Source organism: Salvelinus sp. IW2-2015, unplaced genomic scaffold, assembly GCF_002910315.2.
Source record: "Salvelinus sp. IW2-2015 unplaced genomic scaffold, ASM291031v2 Un_scaffold2338, whole genome shotgun sequence".
Taxonomy (NCBI): domain Eukaryota; kingdom Metazoa; phylum Chordata; class Actinopteri; order Salmoniformes; family Salmonidae; genus Salvelinus; species Salvelinus sp. IW2-2015.
Window position 1 is genome coordinate 33325 of NW_019943663.1, and position 15510 is coordinate 48834.

General features: G+C 45.0%; 1 protein-coding gene across 1 annotated transcript in view; it reads right to left on the reverse strand.

The window, feature by feature from the left end:
- Nucleotides 1-2275: 2275 nt before the first annotated feature.
- Nucleotides 2276-15510, reverse strand: part of LOC112073695 (serine/threonine-protein kinase 33-like) — a 50642-nt gene continuing 37407 nt past the window's right edge. Inside the window, 16 exon segments of the mRNA XM_024140946.2 lie at nucleotides 2276-2921; nucleotides 2924-2963; nucleotides 6764-6862; nucleotides 7220-7497; nucleotides 7500-7617; nucleotides 7810-7895; nucleotides 8082-8194; nucleotides 9731-9750; nucleotides 9752-9798; nucleotides 9887-9946; nucleotides 9949-9973; nucleotides 10613-10698; nucleotides 13189-13327; nucleotides 13475-13579; nucleotides 13714-13827; nucleotides 14357-14501. Of these exon segments, the coding sequence (XP_023996714.2) occupies nucleotides 2803-2921; nucleotides 2924-2963; nucleotides 6764-6862; nucleotides 7220-7497; nucleotides 7500-7617; nucleotides 7810-7895; nucleotides 8082-8194; nucleotides 9731-9750; nucleotides 9752-9798; nucleotides 9887-9946; nucleotides 9949-9973; nucleotides 10613-10698; nucleotides 13189-13327; nucleotides 13475-13579; nucleotides 13714-13827; nucleotides 14357-14479 (1572 nt within the window). The 5' untranslated portion in view covers nucleotides 14480-14501 and the 3' untranslated portion in view covers nucleotides 2276-2802.

Sequence of the window (15510 nt, forward strand, 5' to 3'; positions counted from 1 at the left end):
TCCTTTGACATTAGCGGTCCTGCACCCCCCAAGAGTCTCACCACAGGTGCCATCTCCTCACCCCACCCTTCCACAGTGACACACTCTCTCCAGGCTGCAAAAGGGGCTGCAGTGTTTTAATCTCCCAACTCGGGAGGCTGCTCGCACCCTCCCCCTGCTCCCATCTGTCAGGAGCACCACTGGAGATGGGGGCAGAGGGCGCATCCCTGGTTCCATCCCGCCAAATTTCTAATTTCCTTTGCCTCCATGCCTTGTCGCAAACTCACACCCCTAACCTAGCACCCATACCGCCCTGCTTGTTCTGTGCACTCTCCTTCTCCCTCTCTGTACTTCTGCAAAATCTGATAGAAGTTTGGTGCATCAAGAAAAAAATCTGGCGGACATTTGTTTGCTTTTTTAATACATAAATGGACAATACTGCGAATGTCAAAGCATATGACCTAGCTGCATATGAAGACATTCAATCTCTTTAAATGTCTTCTTCCCTGAGGTCTGTAGATGCACACACTTACTGCAGGTCACATTCCACTTCCCCAATTCAATTTGGAGATTTTTTCCCCTCTATAATGAATTAAAAGTCTGGCACAAGAAAATGAGGACCATARGCTGAAATCCCATCTCTGCCTCTGACAACGCATTAGCCATACAGGAGGTTGTCTAAACAGACCTTATGCAAATTCAGTTCACGGGTCTAAAGGGAGGAGTGGTTTACAAACTGAATGAATCATTGTTATCTTCAATGCTTTTTTTCTCAGATCAGTGGATTATGCTGGGCGAAAACGTCCCTCTCAACATGCTATTTTCCTTAAATGAGTCATTGACACATCACAGCAAACATGCAGTTGTTCATCACTGACAACTTACATACACCATCATAATTATTTAATGGCTCAATCAATCACACACGTATACGGCTGCATTCACACATGAAACCAGATAGCAGGCCATTCTAGCCAGCGCGCACCTGTCAACTCTAGAAATTAACTCTGGAATCCACTACAGCTCCATCTGGTGCTTACATAAGTAGTATCAAGTAAATTACAAATGTAATCCTACAATATTACAGTTTGGTGTTTTCCCATTTCCTTTTGCCCTTCATTTTTATTGATAATATACACTGAGTATACAAAACATTAAGGACACCTGCTCTTTCCAAGACACACTGACCAGGTGAAAGCTATGATCCCTTGATGTCACTTGGTAAATCCACTTCAGTGTAGGTTAAAGAAGGATTTTAAAGCCTTGAGACATGGATTGTGTGTGTGCCATAGGGTGAATGGGCAAGACAAAATATTTAAGTGCCTTTGAACGAGGTATGGTAGTAAGTGGCAGGTGCACCGGTTTGTGTCAAGAACTGCAACACTGCTGGGTTTTTCACGCTCAACAGTTTCCTGTGTGTATCAAGAATGGTCCTCCACCCAAAGAACATCCAGCCAACTTGACACAACTGTGGGAAGCATTGGAGTCAACATGGGCCAGCATCCCTGTGGAACACTTTCAACACCTTGTGGAGTCCATGCCCCCCAACTCAATATTAGGAAGGTATGCTCAGTGAATACTACAAAATATATTTAATTTGTCATTCACTCTGTGCTCCCATGAAGCATATTGTTTTTATTTTGAAAGTTGTGTATCAACACTAGGCTCTAAAACAACCTTTCCCTCCTGTAGCCAGTCATTCATCGCGGCATGCGCTACCATCCAACCGGCCCGGAAAGGCAAGCATGCCTACCTGGACAAAGCACTGGCAGCCTTTGATTAAAGGGAGCTATTTACAGTTTAAAGGCCGTGAACCAATCGCCAAAAAGGAAAAATGTGCCATGTGCTTCACTTCAAAAGAGCTAATCCAACCACCACACACATACACACAGAGAAATCCTCTGCTCAATCCGTGCTCCACTGTCTGCACACATTCACTTCAAGATGCAAATGGGTGGATTTGATATACAGCCTCTGTGGGTTCTGCTTGACTACTTTAATGTTGTATCTATGCTGGGGATTATTCTCTCTACAGCAGAAAGACCTGTGCTTGAATGGCAGAGCCCTCAAAGTAGCTCCTGCTGCTTTCAATGGCCTCCCAAACGAGATTAGAGCCATAGTTGCCCTCAGTTCCAATCCCCTGCGTTTTGATGGCGTGTAACCAGCCTGTGTGCCACTGGCGGACTGTATTGACACCAAGAGGGTCAACTGCATTTTTTGAGACTTTAGAAAGTGAGAGGTCAAAACAGAATAACAGAAAAGTTATCACAAAATCAGAACAAAAAATATATCATTTCTGATTATGTTTATTGAACACAAAATAATGGAGTTTCTGTACATTAGTTTCTTCTCATGATGCTTGGAAATCATCCTTAAATCATCCTAAGAACAGCTCAATGAAAATAATAAACAGCAGACAAGCTTGAGCCTCTGGTCGCCACTGACTACTAATATGTTAATGACATTTGTGGGGAAAAACAAAGCACTTTGAAGATCTTTCATACCAAATTTGCCCATTAGGATACTGAAAGAAATAGAAAAGTATACTTTTACAGTACATAGAAAACACTAACAGCTACACAACCCAGTGTACCACTAATAAATCATGAATTATGCCCAACGGAATAAATAAGAGAGAGATGAACACTCCCTTTGAGTTTCCCCATCTACTTTTAGTGTATTTTGAAACGACTCAGACTGTCAGTGAGTTTGATATGGAAAATGCAGACAAAGTATGTAACTAAGCATAACATAAACGACAGGTAACCTAAGAGGTCAGTGGAGACGCAACAGGGATAGTTTGAACAACAGGAATCAGGTGCTTTACAGTGAAATCGTTGCTAGGTCTTTGTGGGCCTCTACCTTCCCTGGACCGGCTGCTGTTTTGGGAGCTGGCCCCACTGGGGAAGAGGTTGGGCGGGTCTCACTCTTGTCCTGAGACTATTTGCACTCGACTGCCTGGAGAGTTTGCCACCTGTATGGGACTGCAAAGATAAGATACTCACATTCAGCTCACACAAGGCCAACACAACAGGTTCACCTCTACAGAACAATATCTACTGGATCTGTCACTAGCTCGGCTCACCTTCTAGGTAAATCTGTCACCATCTAGTGGTGAGTAAATATCAACAGCACCAACATGATGGCCAAAAAGCATTAAAACGCCCACACTAGTAGATATCCACTGTTTTGAGCTGAAAGACAATTGCCAGAGCTTACTCTTGATGTTGCACAACGATTGAAGTCAATAATTCATTGTTTTAGGTCAAAATATAATATATTTGGGCTTGAAGTGACAAACCCAAAATTGCCCACTTCGTGCAAATTCGTGCCAATGACGTGTCTTTTCCTATGAAATGAGATGCACATTCTTCTTAGCCTACGTTTCGTTTCAGAGCTGGGTTTTATTTGAATGGTACCCCCCACCAGCATGGCATTGTTTATTAATCATAAACACTTGCAAAGTTTGCGAGTTGCGACTGAGCTGAGAAATATAATAGATAATTTATGAAAGATGCCAAAACTGTAGATAACAATAGATGACAAAGTAAAAGTAACTTGTTTCCCCTATCCATCTGTGGCGAGGTATCCCTACATTAGGGATGGGCAACTGGCGGCCGCGGTTTGAAGGCCCTCAGAACAGAAGAATTCCCAATTTTGCAATTTGGTTGTGCATCTCAGATTATTCTCTTGTTATGTCAGTCAGTAACCACGTTTCCATCCACAGTTTTTATGCGAGTTAAGTCATATCATATAAAAAAAAAAAAATGTTATCATAGAGCCTAGTGGTCTAAGGCACTGCATCGCAATGTTGTAGTGTCACTACTGGGGTTCAATCCCAGGCTGTGTCATTACCGGCCGTGACCGGGAGTCCCATAAGGCGGTGCACAATTGGCACAGCATCGTCCGGGTTAGGGGAAGGTTCTACTTGTCTCATCGCGCTCTAGCAACTCCTTGTGGTGGGCCGGGCACCTGCAGGCTGACTTCACCCAATGATATGGTGTCCTCCCATTACGACTCGGGAAACCTTGCAGTTTATTAGGCTACATGATGATTAATGCTTGATTGCCATTTGACAAATAAAAATATTCTCGATCTTATCATGTAGACTAGACACTGTATTATTTTTATAGTATACTAGATAGTATTTTTGTTATCTCTTGGTGTCTTTACTATATTTAACTCTTATTTGATTTGTATTTAATGTAATATCTTATGTTGTTCTTGTCTATTACTGTTTTGTACTTTGTTATGCATTTCATTTTTATGTGCACCCCAGGAAGAGTAGCTGCTGCATGTGCATTAGATAATGGGGATCCTAATAAACTAAACTAGACAACCCGCACAGCCTCCCCACACTGTACCTGCGAGCTGTTGGCTTGAGCGCAGGTGCCAAACACAGAGTAGGCACATTTGCTATTTTACACAACAGTTTTTGTGACAAAAGTATTGGTAGAGTTGGAAATGAGATGGAGACACTTCAAACGTTAGATTTTTATTCGGTACATATACATTTTTATTTATTTTTTACCCCCCTTTTTCTCCCCAATTTCTTGGTATCCAATTGTTAGTAGTTACTATCTTGTCTCATCGCTACAACTCCCATACGGGCTTGGGAGAGACGAAGGTCGAAAGCCATGCGTCCTCCGAAACACAACCCAACCGCACTGCTTCTTAACACAGCGCGCATCCAACCCGGAAGCCAGCCGCACCAATGTGTCGGAGGAAACACCGTGCACCTGACGACCTTGGTTAGCGTGCACTGCACCCGGCCCGCCACAGGAGTCGCTGGTGCGCGATGAGACAAAGATATCCCTACCGGCCAAACCCTCCCTAACCCGGACGACGCTGGGCCAATTGTGCGTCGCCCCACGGACCTCCCGGTCTCAGCCGGCTGCGACAGAACCTGGGCGCGAACCCAGAGTCTCTGGTGGCACAGCTAGCACTGCGATGCAGTGCCCTAGACCACTGTGCCACCCGGGAGGCCCGGTACATATACATTTAAATGAAAAAGTATATTTTGTGAGCACTATGTCATCATTTATCTGAAACAAGTCCATTCACTGTAATAGCCTTCTACCAATATCAGATATGTCTATGTCCTGGGAAATGTTCTGGTGACTTATAACCTCATGCTAATCGCATTAGCCTATGTTAGCTCAACCAACCCGTGGAAGGGACACTGATCCCAAAGAAGTTTTAAGCAATGGCTTTTTTCTGGCCACTCTTCCGTAAAGCCCAGCTCTGTGGAGTGTACGGCTTAAAGTGGTCCTATGGACAGATACTACAATCTCCTCTGTGGAGCTTTGCAACTCCTTCAGGGTTATCTTTGGTCTCTTTGTTGCCTCTCTGATTAATGCCCTCCTTGCCTTGTCCGTGAGTTTTGGTGGGCGGCTGTCTCTTGGCAGGTTTGTTGTGGTGCCATATTCTTTCCATGTTTTAATAATGGATTTAAATGGTACTCAGTGGGTTGTTCAAAGTTTATGATATTTTTTTATAACCCAACCCTGATCTGTACTTCTCCACAACTTTGTCCCTGACCTGTTTGGAGAGCTCCTTGGTCTTCATGGTGCCGCTTGCTTAGTGGTGTCGCAGACTCTGGGGCCTTTCAGAACAGGTGTATAAATATACAGAGATCATTTGACACTTAGATTGCACACAGGTGTACTTTATTTAACTAATTATGTGACTTCTGAAGGTAATTGGTTGCACCAGATCTTATTTAGGGGCTTCATAGCAAAGGGGTGAATACATATGCATGCACCACTTTTCCATTTTGTAGAATTTTTTGAAAACAAGTTATTTTTTTCATTTCACTTCACCAATTTGGACTATTTTGTGTATGTCCATTGCATAAAATCCAAATAAAATCCATTTAAATTACAGGTTGTAATGCAACAAAATAGGAAAATGCCAAGGGGCTTGCAAGGCACTGTAGCTAGTGATAGTCAGTCAATTAGCCTATGTCAGCAAAACATTTTCTCTCTGGCCCATGGCAAAATGAGTAGAATTGCATGAAATTAGTTATAAAATTGCAAAATCTTCTCTCCGCTCCATGGCAAAATGTGCTTAATTTAAGCAAACTTGCTTTATGGATGCGAGTACACAAACCCAGCAACTGCGGACCATGATGAGTTCAGATTTTTTGTGGCCCCCACCCTCAAAGTTGCCCATCCTTGCCCTACATGCTGATGACAAATCCAGCTCCAGAACCAGCCATAGCCTAGCTGACCAATCTTTTGAACAGATAACATTAGCTAGTCAAATAAAGTTAGCATGCTAGCTAGCTAGCTAGCTAGCTACACTGACAGTCGTCAGAACCCTGCTTGTTGCTTTTCCCCACTCCACGTGGAAATCACCACAATGGTCCCACCCCTAATTCATGAATATGTATTAGCAGCCTATGTTATTCTTCGGAGGTGGAACCTAAACGACAATTTCCGCTATAGGACAGGAATTACGTTGAAATAGGGGTGGCATTGCCCTCTGGTGGGGGCCTTTAAAACTAAAAACATTTTCTTTAACAAATCAACCCGTTTTGAGTCAGAACTTACACATTCCAGGCTGTTTTGTGAAGACAAATAGAGATTTAGCTTGGCTTAATATAAAATACATGAATCAATGGCCCGTGTGACAAATTTGAACGATGAAGAGTTGTAATCATCTTTATTGCATCAATATCAGAACAAAAAGTCAAAACTGTCAAAAAACAAATATCTAATGGCAGCCTAATTCCCAGTGTTGTGAGAAGAGGACTTTGCAGACAGACTGCTAAACGACTGACCTGTGAAGTGGGGGGACTGAGTGAGTTGCAGACCTTCACAGCAGAGCTGTTGGTTTTCAGTCCATTGGACGATGAGGCAGCAACCTCCTTCTTCTGTCTCTACAGTGGATTACAGAGATATCAGGGGGATGAAGAACCCTAAATATTGTAGAGAGCCTGAACCGCTGGGTGATAACTCCCATGCTTTAAGTATAGCTACGCAACAGAGAGATAGTCTTTAGTCAAAAACAAGATCATTACCACATAAGCTAATTGATGTGGAAGGGAAACGGAAGATCGTATACCAGTGTGTAACTGAAACAGCTCACTTGCCAAGGCTAATTTTAAACCGGAGCTTGAGTCATGGTGGGTTTAGTGAAAGAGGTTATTTTGAACCTAACACCTATGAAGTGGCAGGTCATGATGGCGTGACTGAGTTGTGTGTACAACTCAGTGTAACTTTGTGTACTACAGTACCTGTTTGGTGGGGGTGGTGGGTTTGCTGCTGCTACTGTCTGTGTCTCCCTCATAGCTGAGCTCAGCAATGTTCCTGCGGTTACTGCGGTTACTGCGCGCTGAAGCCACCCTGGGCTCCGGCCTTACCTGGTCCTCCAGCCTGGCCCCACCCTCCATCCCTGCCCTGTTCTCAGGCCTAACCCTAGGTTCCAGTGTTACTGTATGCTCTGATCCTGCCCCGTCCTCCAGTGTTGCCCTGGGCTCCAGAGTCAGGCTGTCCTGGGAGCAGCTGAGAGAGCGTTCAGCACGTCACTGACCACCTCGCTCTCCTCCTCTCTCTCCGCCTCCTCCGGGTCATCCCGGAACAGACGCATCATCTCCAGCACGTTGGTGGGTGTGGCCAGAGTGTTGGTGTCACCCTGTAAGACACAGTACTACTAACTAATGTTAGACCCTCTCTAAAGGGTTAATATCACCACACTGCAATAAACCCCATAAACCAGGCTGTGAGATACCAATTCCCAATCCCATCACGTAGCAATACCAGAGAGAGTCCTTCCTGTACTCATTATTGTTAATGTGAAATGTAGCTGGGTGGATCAGCCCCTTACCGTGATCCAGGAGTTATCCAGCAGCTCATTGGCTGTGATGCGATGGGCGGGATCAACTTTCAGGAGGCAACTCAACACTTTTTTGGCTGGTGAGATAAAAATGTGACAGTCAGTACGCTATGTTAAAGTCATGCAATAATAACCATTGTAAGAAGGACCTGTCAGCTCAACCTGGATGTGGTCAAGTACCATGTGTCCTTAGAGTTCCATATCACCAGAGATGTTACAAATAGAAGTCAGAGAGGTTGAGAAGCAGTACTACTGTATGTCACCTGCATCACTGATAGAGTCCCAGACGGGTCCGTCAAAGTGGAGTTTTCCCTTCTTGATCATCTCAAAGAGTCTTTCCTCAGAGGTGGCGATGAATGGAGGTTCCCCACACAACCTACAGGGAGGCAGTCCTGTCAGTCACACAGCCTACAGGGAGACAGTCCTGTCAGTCACACAGCCTACAGGGAGACAGTCCTGTCAGTCACACAGCTACAGGGAGGCAGTCCTGTCAGTCACACAGCCTACAGGGAGACAGTCCTGTCAGTCACACAGCCTACAGGGAGACAGTCCTGTCAGTCACACAGCCTACCAGGGAGACAGTCCTGTCAGTCACACAGCCTACAGGGAGGCAGACCTGCAGTCACACAGCCTAAAGGGAGACAGTCCTGTCAGTCACACAGCCTACAGGGAGCAGTCCTGTCAGTCACACAACCTACAGGGACAGTCCTGTCAGTCACACAGCCTAGAGGGAGACAGTCCTGTCAGTCACACAGCCTACAGGGAGACGTCCTGTCAGTCAACAGCCTACAGGGAGACAGTCCTGTCAGTCACACAGCCTACATGGAGACAGTCCTGTATCACACAGCCTACAGGGAGGCAGACCTGTCAGTCACACAGCCTACAGGGAGCAGACCTGTCAGTCACACAGCCTACAGGGAGGCAGACCTGTCAGTCACACAGCCTACAGGGAGGCAGTCCTGTCAGTCACACAGCCTACAGGGAGGCAGACCTGTCAGTCACACAGCCGACAGGGCACAGTCCTGTCAGTCACACAGCCTACAGGGAGGCAGTCCTGTAGTCACACAGCCACAGGGAGACAGTCCTGTCAGTCACACAGCCTACAGGGAGACAGTCCTGTCAGTCACACAGCCTACAGGGAGGCAGACCTGTCAGTCACACAGCCTACAGGGAGACAGTCCTGTCAGTCACACAGCCTACAGGGAGGCAGACCTGTCAGTCACACAGCCTACAGGGAGACTGTCCTGTCAGTCACACAGCCTACAGGGAGACTGTCCTGTCAGTCACACAGCCTACAGGGAGACTGTCCTGTCAGTCACACAGCCTACAGGGAGCCAGTCCTGTCAGTCACACAGCCTACAGGGAGACAGTCCTGTCAGTCACACAGCTACAGGGAGGCAGACTGTCAGTCACACAGCCTACGGGAGGCAGACCTGTCAGTCACACAGCCTACAGGGAGACTGTCCTGTCAGTCACACAGCCTACAGGGAGACTGTCCTGTCAGTCACACAGCCTACAGGGAGACTGTCCTGTCAGTCACACAGCCTACAGGGAGACTGTCCTGTCAGTCACACAGCCTACAGGGAGACTGTCCTGTCAGTACACACAGCCTACAGTGAGACAGTCCTGTCAGTCACACAGCCTACAGTGGACAGTCCTGTCAGTCACACAGCCTCAGTGAGACAGTCCTGTCATCACACAGCTACAGAGAGGCAGACCTGTCAGTCACACCAGCTAGGACAGACTGTCAGTCACACAGGCCTCTAAAACTATACTACTAGTTGATCGGTCACTGGGCGAACTGTACACAGTATAGGAAAAGCTGCTACAGTCAGAGGGAGAGACACAGACAGACCAGAAAGACAGGCAGTGATAAAGGAGGGATGGGTGGGTGCATTGCTTACAGCGTTACATGATGACCCCAATACTCCACAACATCACACTGCTGACTGTACTCATGAGCATTGATCACCTCAGGAGCTGAAACAGAGAGGAGAGGACTGGTTTTAACAGGACTACTCTAATATGATGTGCTCTTGTGTGTAGGAGCTGAGCGTGTCAGTCTTACCCATGTAGATAGGAGTCCCACAGGTGGCTTTCAGCATGTTCTCACTGCCAACACCCCCTTCTTCACTGACAACCCAAAGTCTGTCACCTGGGAGGAGAGAGCAGACAGCAGACACTGATACACACGCAGGCCTACAGCATGTATCCATCTCATATCAAATCCTTTCTTGTTGCTGTTATTTATCAGACAAAACAAGTTTTTACTTGAAGAGCAGCAATAACTGGGTCTCTCTATGTTAGATGAATAACAAATATGAGCTGTACATGCTGTGTATGGTCCATCTAGTAAATAATGGCAGGCAGGAGAAATACAACAGGAGAAAAATATCCAGGAGAGATGACCTCCTCCTTACAGATAAAAGCCTTTTATACCGTGCCAGAACAACGCTGTCTTTCAGCAGTGTGTGTGTGATTTATGCTGCCGCCCTGCCTTGTTTGAGCCCGCGCTCCAGGTATCTGCTTTAACCTGCGCTCCGTCAATGCACACAACATGCTGGGCCCAGGCGGTAATTTGTCTTAAAAGATGCTCTTGATTCACCCTTCTGTACGGCGTGATATAAAGGGGAACCAAAYGGGGGTCTGTCATAATGAGGTAGCATTTAAAACCATTTAGGGGGAGTGGGAGAAAGAAAGAAAAACACATCAGGAGCCTGTCCTTAAGTCCCTGCAGAGACTGGCTGGATGAGAAACGGCAGTGAAAGTCTTCCAGTTTGTGTCGCCGTCTCACCTTGATATTGATCATGTCATTATCAACACCATGATGATAGCTCTTCACTAGAATGTTTTCCAGTTTCAGGTCTCGGTGAACTATGTCTGAAATACAAAAAAAGAACACCACCTTTACTATGAGAAGAACCAACCATAATGGCTTTCAAAAGGTCTTTAGCAGAGAGGACAAGTATGATGGCAGGTAGGCCAGTTGAGAAGAAGTTCTCATTTACAACTGCGACCTGGCCAAGATGAAGCAAAGCAGTGCGACACAAACAACACAGAGTTACACATGGGATAAACAAACATACAGTCAATAACACAATAGAAAAATCTTTATACAGTGTGTGCAAATGTAGTAAGATTAGGGAGGTAAGACAATAAATAGGCCATAGTGGCGAAATAATTACAATTTAGCAATTAAACACTGGAGTGATAGATGTGCAGAAGATGAATGTGCAAGTAGAGATACTGGGGTGCAAAGGAGCAAAAATAAATAAATAACAATATGGGGATGAGGTAGTTGGGTGGGCTATTTACAGATGGGCTGTGTACAGGTGCAATGATCGATAAGCTGCTCTTACAGCTGATGCTTAAAGTTAGTGAGGGAGATATACTTTTTTTGCAATTCGTGTCAAATTTGGTGACAATAAATTGAATGTTTTTTTTTGCTGTGTGTGGCATATTTGATCTAATAGAAGTTTTACGAGTGTACTGATATAAGTAGGACACATGAAATCCCTGCATCATTCGTGGGGAACGATATGTTTAGTGTTGCCTTGTTTTCAACAGGTGACATCTCCACAACCTTAATCAATCATGGATGTCATCGAGCATTCCACTGGGAATGAGTTTGATTCACTGAGAAAGAGAGGGGTTCTGCCCCAGCTGAAGTCCCAGAGARTGTGACAAYAACAGCTACTTTATCCTCAGGAAAACRATGAGCGCCTTWCTAAATTCAAGCAATCCCTATGACAAATCTKTAGATATCAGCCTCCTTTTAAAAATGGTGAGCCACAAAGTATCAGTGGTCATTACAYGAGATGTGCAGAATTGAGCGGAGGATTCGGAYACGTTTGAGAGAGTTATAAAGGTTAMATTAGATGRTGCTGCTASARRYACTTGATGGGATGGAAAATAAAGTGTCTGCACACATATTAGTTTGAGAAGTTCTCTCCCCTGGAGTCTTAAAGTTCYACTCTGTTAAAGTGATTTTGTGAGAGGGGCGGAGCATMCTGACCTCTAATATATTGTTTCCTCTGCTCGAATGTTCATGTAGATTGAGCTCAGGAAGATATGGACTGAATAAAAAGACTCCGGGGTGCGCAACAGTGGATGAACCTCTATATCTATATAGTAACAACAGCATGGWGAAGAACTWATAGTACAATGAACAAATGGTTCACAAAATCCATAGTAATATTCCATGGGACCAAATGAATCGTTCTATGCAAAATAAATGTATCATATCAATGTCTTTACTAAACAAATTTGTCATATTTACTGTTCAAGAAGTAATGAATGTAAATGTTCATGCTGCTTATATATGGGTAAAGGACAATGCCTCCACCTTTTTACCTCATATTCATCATCTCCAGCACCAAACCAGTGTCTACATATCTGAAAACAGCACGTTTATATTTKTTTCTACAAAACGTAGTGGTGCACCGTTTTCATATATGTACACACTGCTATTGAGCTGGAGACAATGAAAATGTGGTTGAAAAGTGGTGGAATTGCCCTTTAAGGCCACTACCTGTGACAGTCACTGCTAACCTTCAGCACCACATCCCCACTGGTATCATTAGTCGCCATAGAAGTGCGGCACGACAGCGCAGYGGGACTCTTAGTGTGAAAACACACCTATTAATCTGTATTCCTCCCCAGCTCGTTGTAAATGAGTCATTAGCCCKATGTAATGGTGTCTCATTGCCAAGCAACGTCCTAAATTACCTCTAACTAGAGATTTCACCATCAGGAGGGGGGAAAAGCAGCATCTTCAAATAAACCCCTCAGACTCAATTAAAAGGGCTACCATTTTTGCCTGACAGTTGTTCATTATTATCTCATTATTAGAATAAGCCAGGTTCTATAATGACTGGGAGCCATAACGTGGTATCATCTCCCTGATTATCACACGTCAATGAGGCCAAAGCAATTTGACTCGTTTGAGTACGATGTGACCGTGATATCACCAATTTGACTCGTTTGAGTACGATGTGACCGTGATATCACCAATTTGACTCGTTTNATATCACCAATTTGACTCGTTTGAGTACGATGTGACCGTGATATCACCAATTTGACTCGTTTGAGTACGATGTGACCGTGATATCACCAATTTGAACATRGTCCCCGCACACAATTTACTCATACAACACATTGTCTGTACTGTTTGCATTAATGTTGGAATGATTTAATCAGTGCACCTAGATTAGTTTGTTATGTTTCATAAAGGTCAAAGAAGGCATAGTCTGATATTCTGCCTCTTACCCTTCCTTTATTGTGTCTTGAAATAAAGTTTCACCGTGTAAAATGTTCAAATGTAGATCCTTGTAACGATGTGAAACCTATAACTTTAGTCAGTCATATCACCCTTCTTATGCAGGTAGACGATGGCCTCAGCCAGGCTGTCGATGATGTGCTTGGTCTCCTCCTCTGTGAAGCGTGTGTTCTTCTGAAGGAGCTCCTTCAGCTCCCCTCCCTCACACAGCTCAGTAACCAGATACATCCTCTGGACACAAAGCACAGCACACAGACTGATAATGGCCCCCACAAATAGATCTGACCGGCCTCGCTCTCATTCATGGTGCTTACGCAATCGTCTGCACGCACACTACTGAGATATTGACTCCATTACTTTTAAGAAAGCATCCCTTACCTTTTGTGTTTCAAAGACTTCRTCCAGATGTATTATGTGTGCATGGTTCACACGTTTCAGGATGCTCACTTCCCGTTCCAACAGTTTAACACCTGAACTTCCAGCCTGCATGGAGGGAAGAAGCTGAGTGAGTGCACTGAGGTGTGGGGCTGTTCTAGTAGCCATTAGACTGACTTTAGAGTMTCTCTTTTCAKCACWGCAGTCAACAAGCTGCCCATGGGAAACACTAATGCACTCACCTTCTCTTTGTTCACCTTCTTAATAGCCCATTTCTTCCTTGTCTCGTTGTGGGTGGCTTCACAGACAACCCCAAAGCTACCTTGACCTAATTTCCTCCCAAATGAGTATATTTGCTATGGGGATAACAGAGGAACCATTAACAGAAAGGCAACTCACATCTGCTCTGTCAACTCAGTAAAACCATTCACAAGGAAATMTACCCTCAGCTTATGGGCTTGTTTGAGTATACGAGCTCGGATTTATTTCCCTGCTTCTATTGCAACATTATCTCAAGACCTGAATCCTAAAGTGGACRTTAATTTTCGAGCACTCAAAWAAGGAAAGTTTGCCKGTCTCTGGAGTTGCAGAATATAGTATTTCTAATCAAGTTACAAATGATTAAGTTGCTGCCGCAGTTCATTCAATCTCAGGTCTAATTAACTTGATCATTATCTCTGCGCATGCAAGGCTGAGCACTGCCTGCTGCAGATTTGGCAAAGAGAGCAGCCGAAGCCCCGAGAGAGGGGGTGGAATCAGGAGCAAACTGGTGCAGATGGAGGCAGTATAGAGGTCAGCCGGGGAGGGGTAGAGGGTGGTACTAGTGCCCCAGGGCAAGGGGGGGGGTGGTATCTGGGAATAAACATGGATGTGGTCTCTACCTACCTGGATGTCAGCCTCATCCTCCATACGGGTGTGGGGCACCTTCCTCTCTGCACTGCTCACACGGGCAGTGTTCCACTGAGAAGCCATTTTCATGCCAGCTCCACAAACATCTGCTGGTGTCATCTACAGATGAGGAGCTTTATAGCTGGGTGAAGCGCACACACACACGCAGCACAACACAGGGAAGGAACGGAAGGCAGACTGAGATTACCCCTTCTGGGTGCATCCAGGCATACAGTCTAATCACACTACAGCTAACAATCATACAACAATGTACATTTTTACAGGATTATTTCAGCAGAGAAATAGGATTTTGCTCAGTTGATGTCCAACTGTTGTTTAACATCATTATTATTACTGTGACGTGGAATGGGATTTTGGGTGACGGTTATTAGTCAGCCAAATGACTTTGGTCACCGTTCCAATAGTGTTCTCTTCCGCTCCTGACGGCATGTGTTACCGTGCTGCAGAGAGGGGGGCATTGCCTAGGCAACCAAAGACTTGTTTGCTACAACACTTTTCTTGTTTCAGCAAGGAGCAACAAAGTTACATCACATTCTTAAGAATCCATGTTACCGCAGAAACCGACTCAACCACACGAATGCCCGGCCGCCCTGTCTTCAATCAGCTGTTCGTTCCACACACAAAAAAATATTAAATAAATGTAAACGGTTATTTTATTTAAATTACGGTTTTCATCCATAACTGTCGGTTATGCAGTAATTGTGCCAGCCCTAATCACTATATAGGTCAGGGATGGGCAACTCCTGTCCTCTGGGGCCGGAGTATGACGTGACGTCTGCTGGTTCTCTTTTGTCTAGTACTTAATTGCACACAGATACACCTGGGCAGTTTAACTCACATGACCTTAGGAGCCAGTCAGTTGGAGGGCGCCTCAGTAGGAGGCCTGACACTGTCACTGTGGCGACAGCTCTGCTACTTAAGGGAACTCAGATTCTTTCTCCCCCACTGTTTAGACCAGAGCAAGCTGCCGCAACACAGAACCCCAAAATGCTAAAGAGCACCTGGCAGATTTTTTTTATTAYGAGGATTAAAGTTGGGAAATGCTTAGGTGAGACACTTGACATTGAGAAAAGTAAAGGGTTCATTCCGTTTCCCCCTTATAGTACGCAATAAGATGCCTATTCAGACTT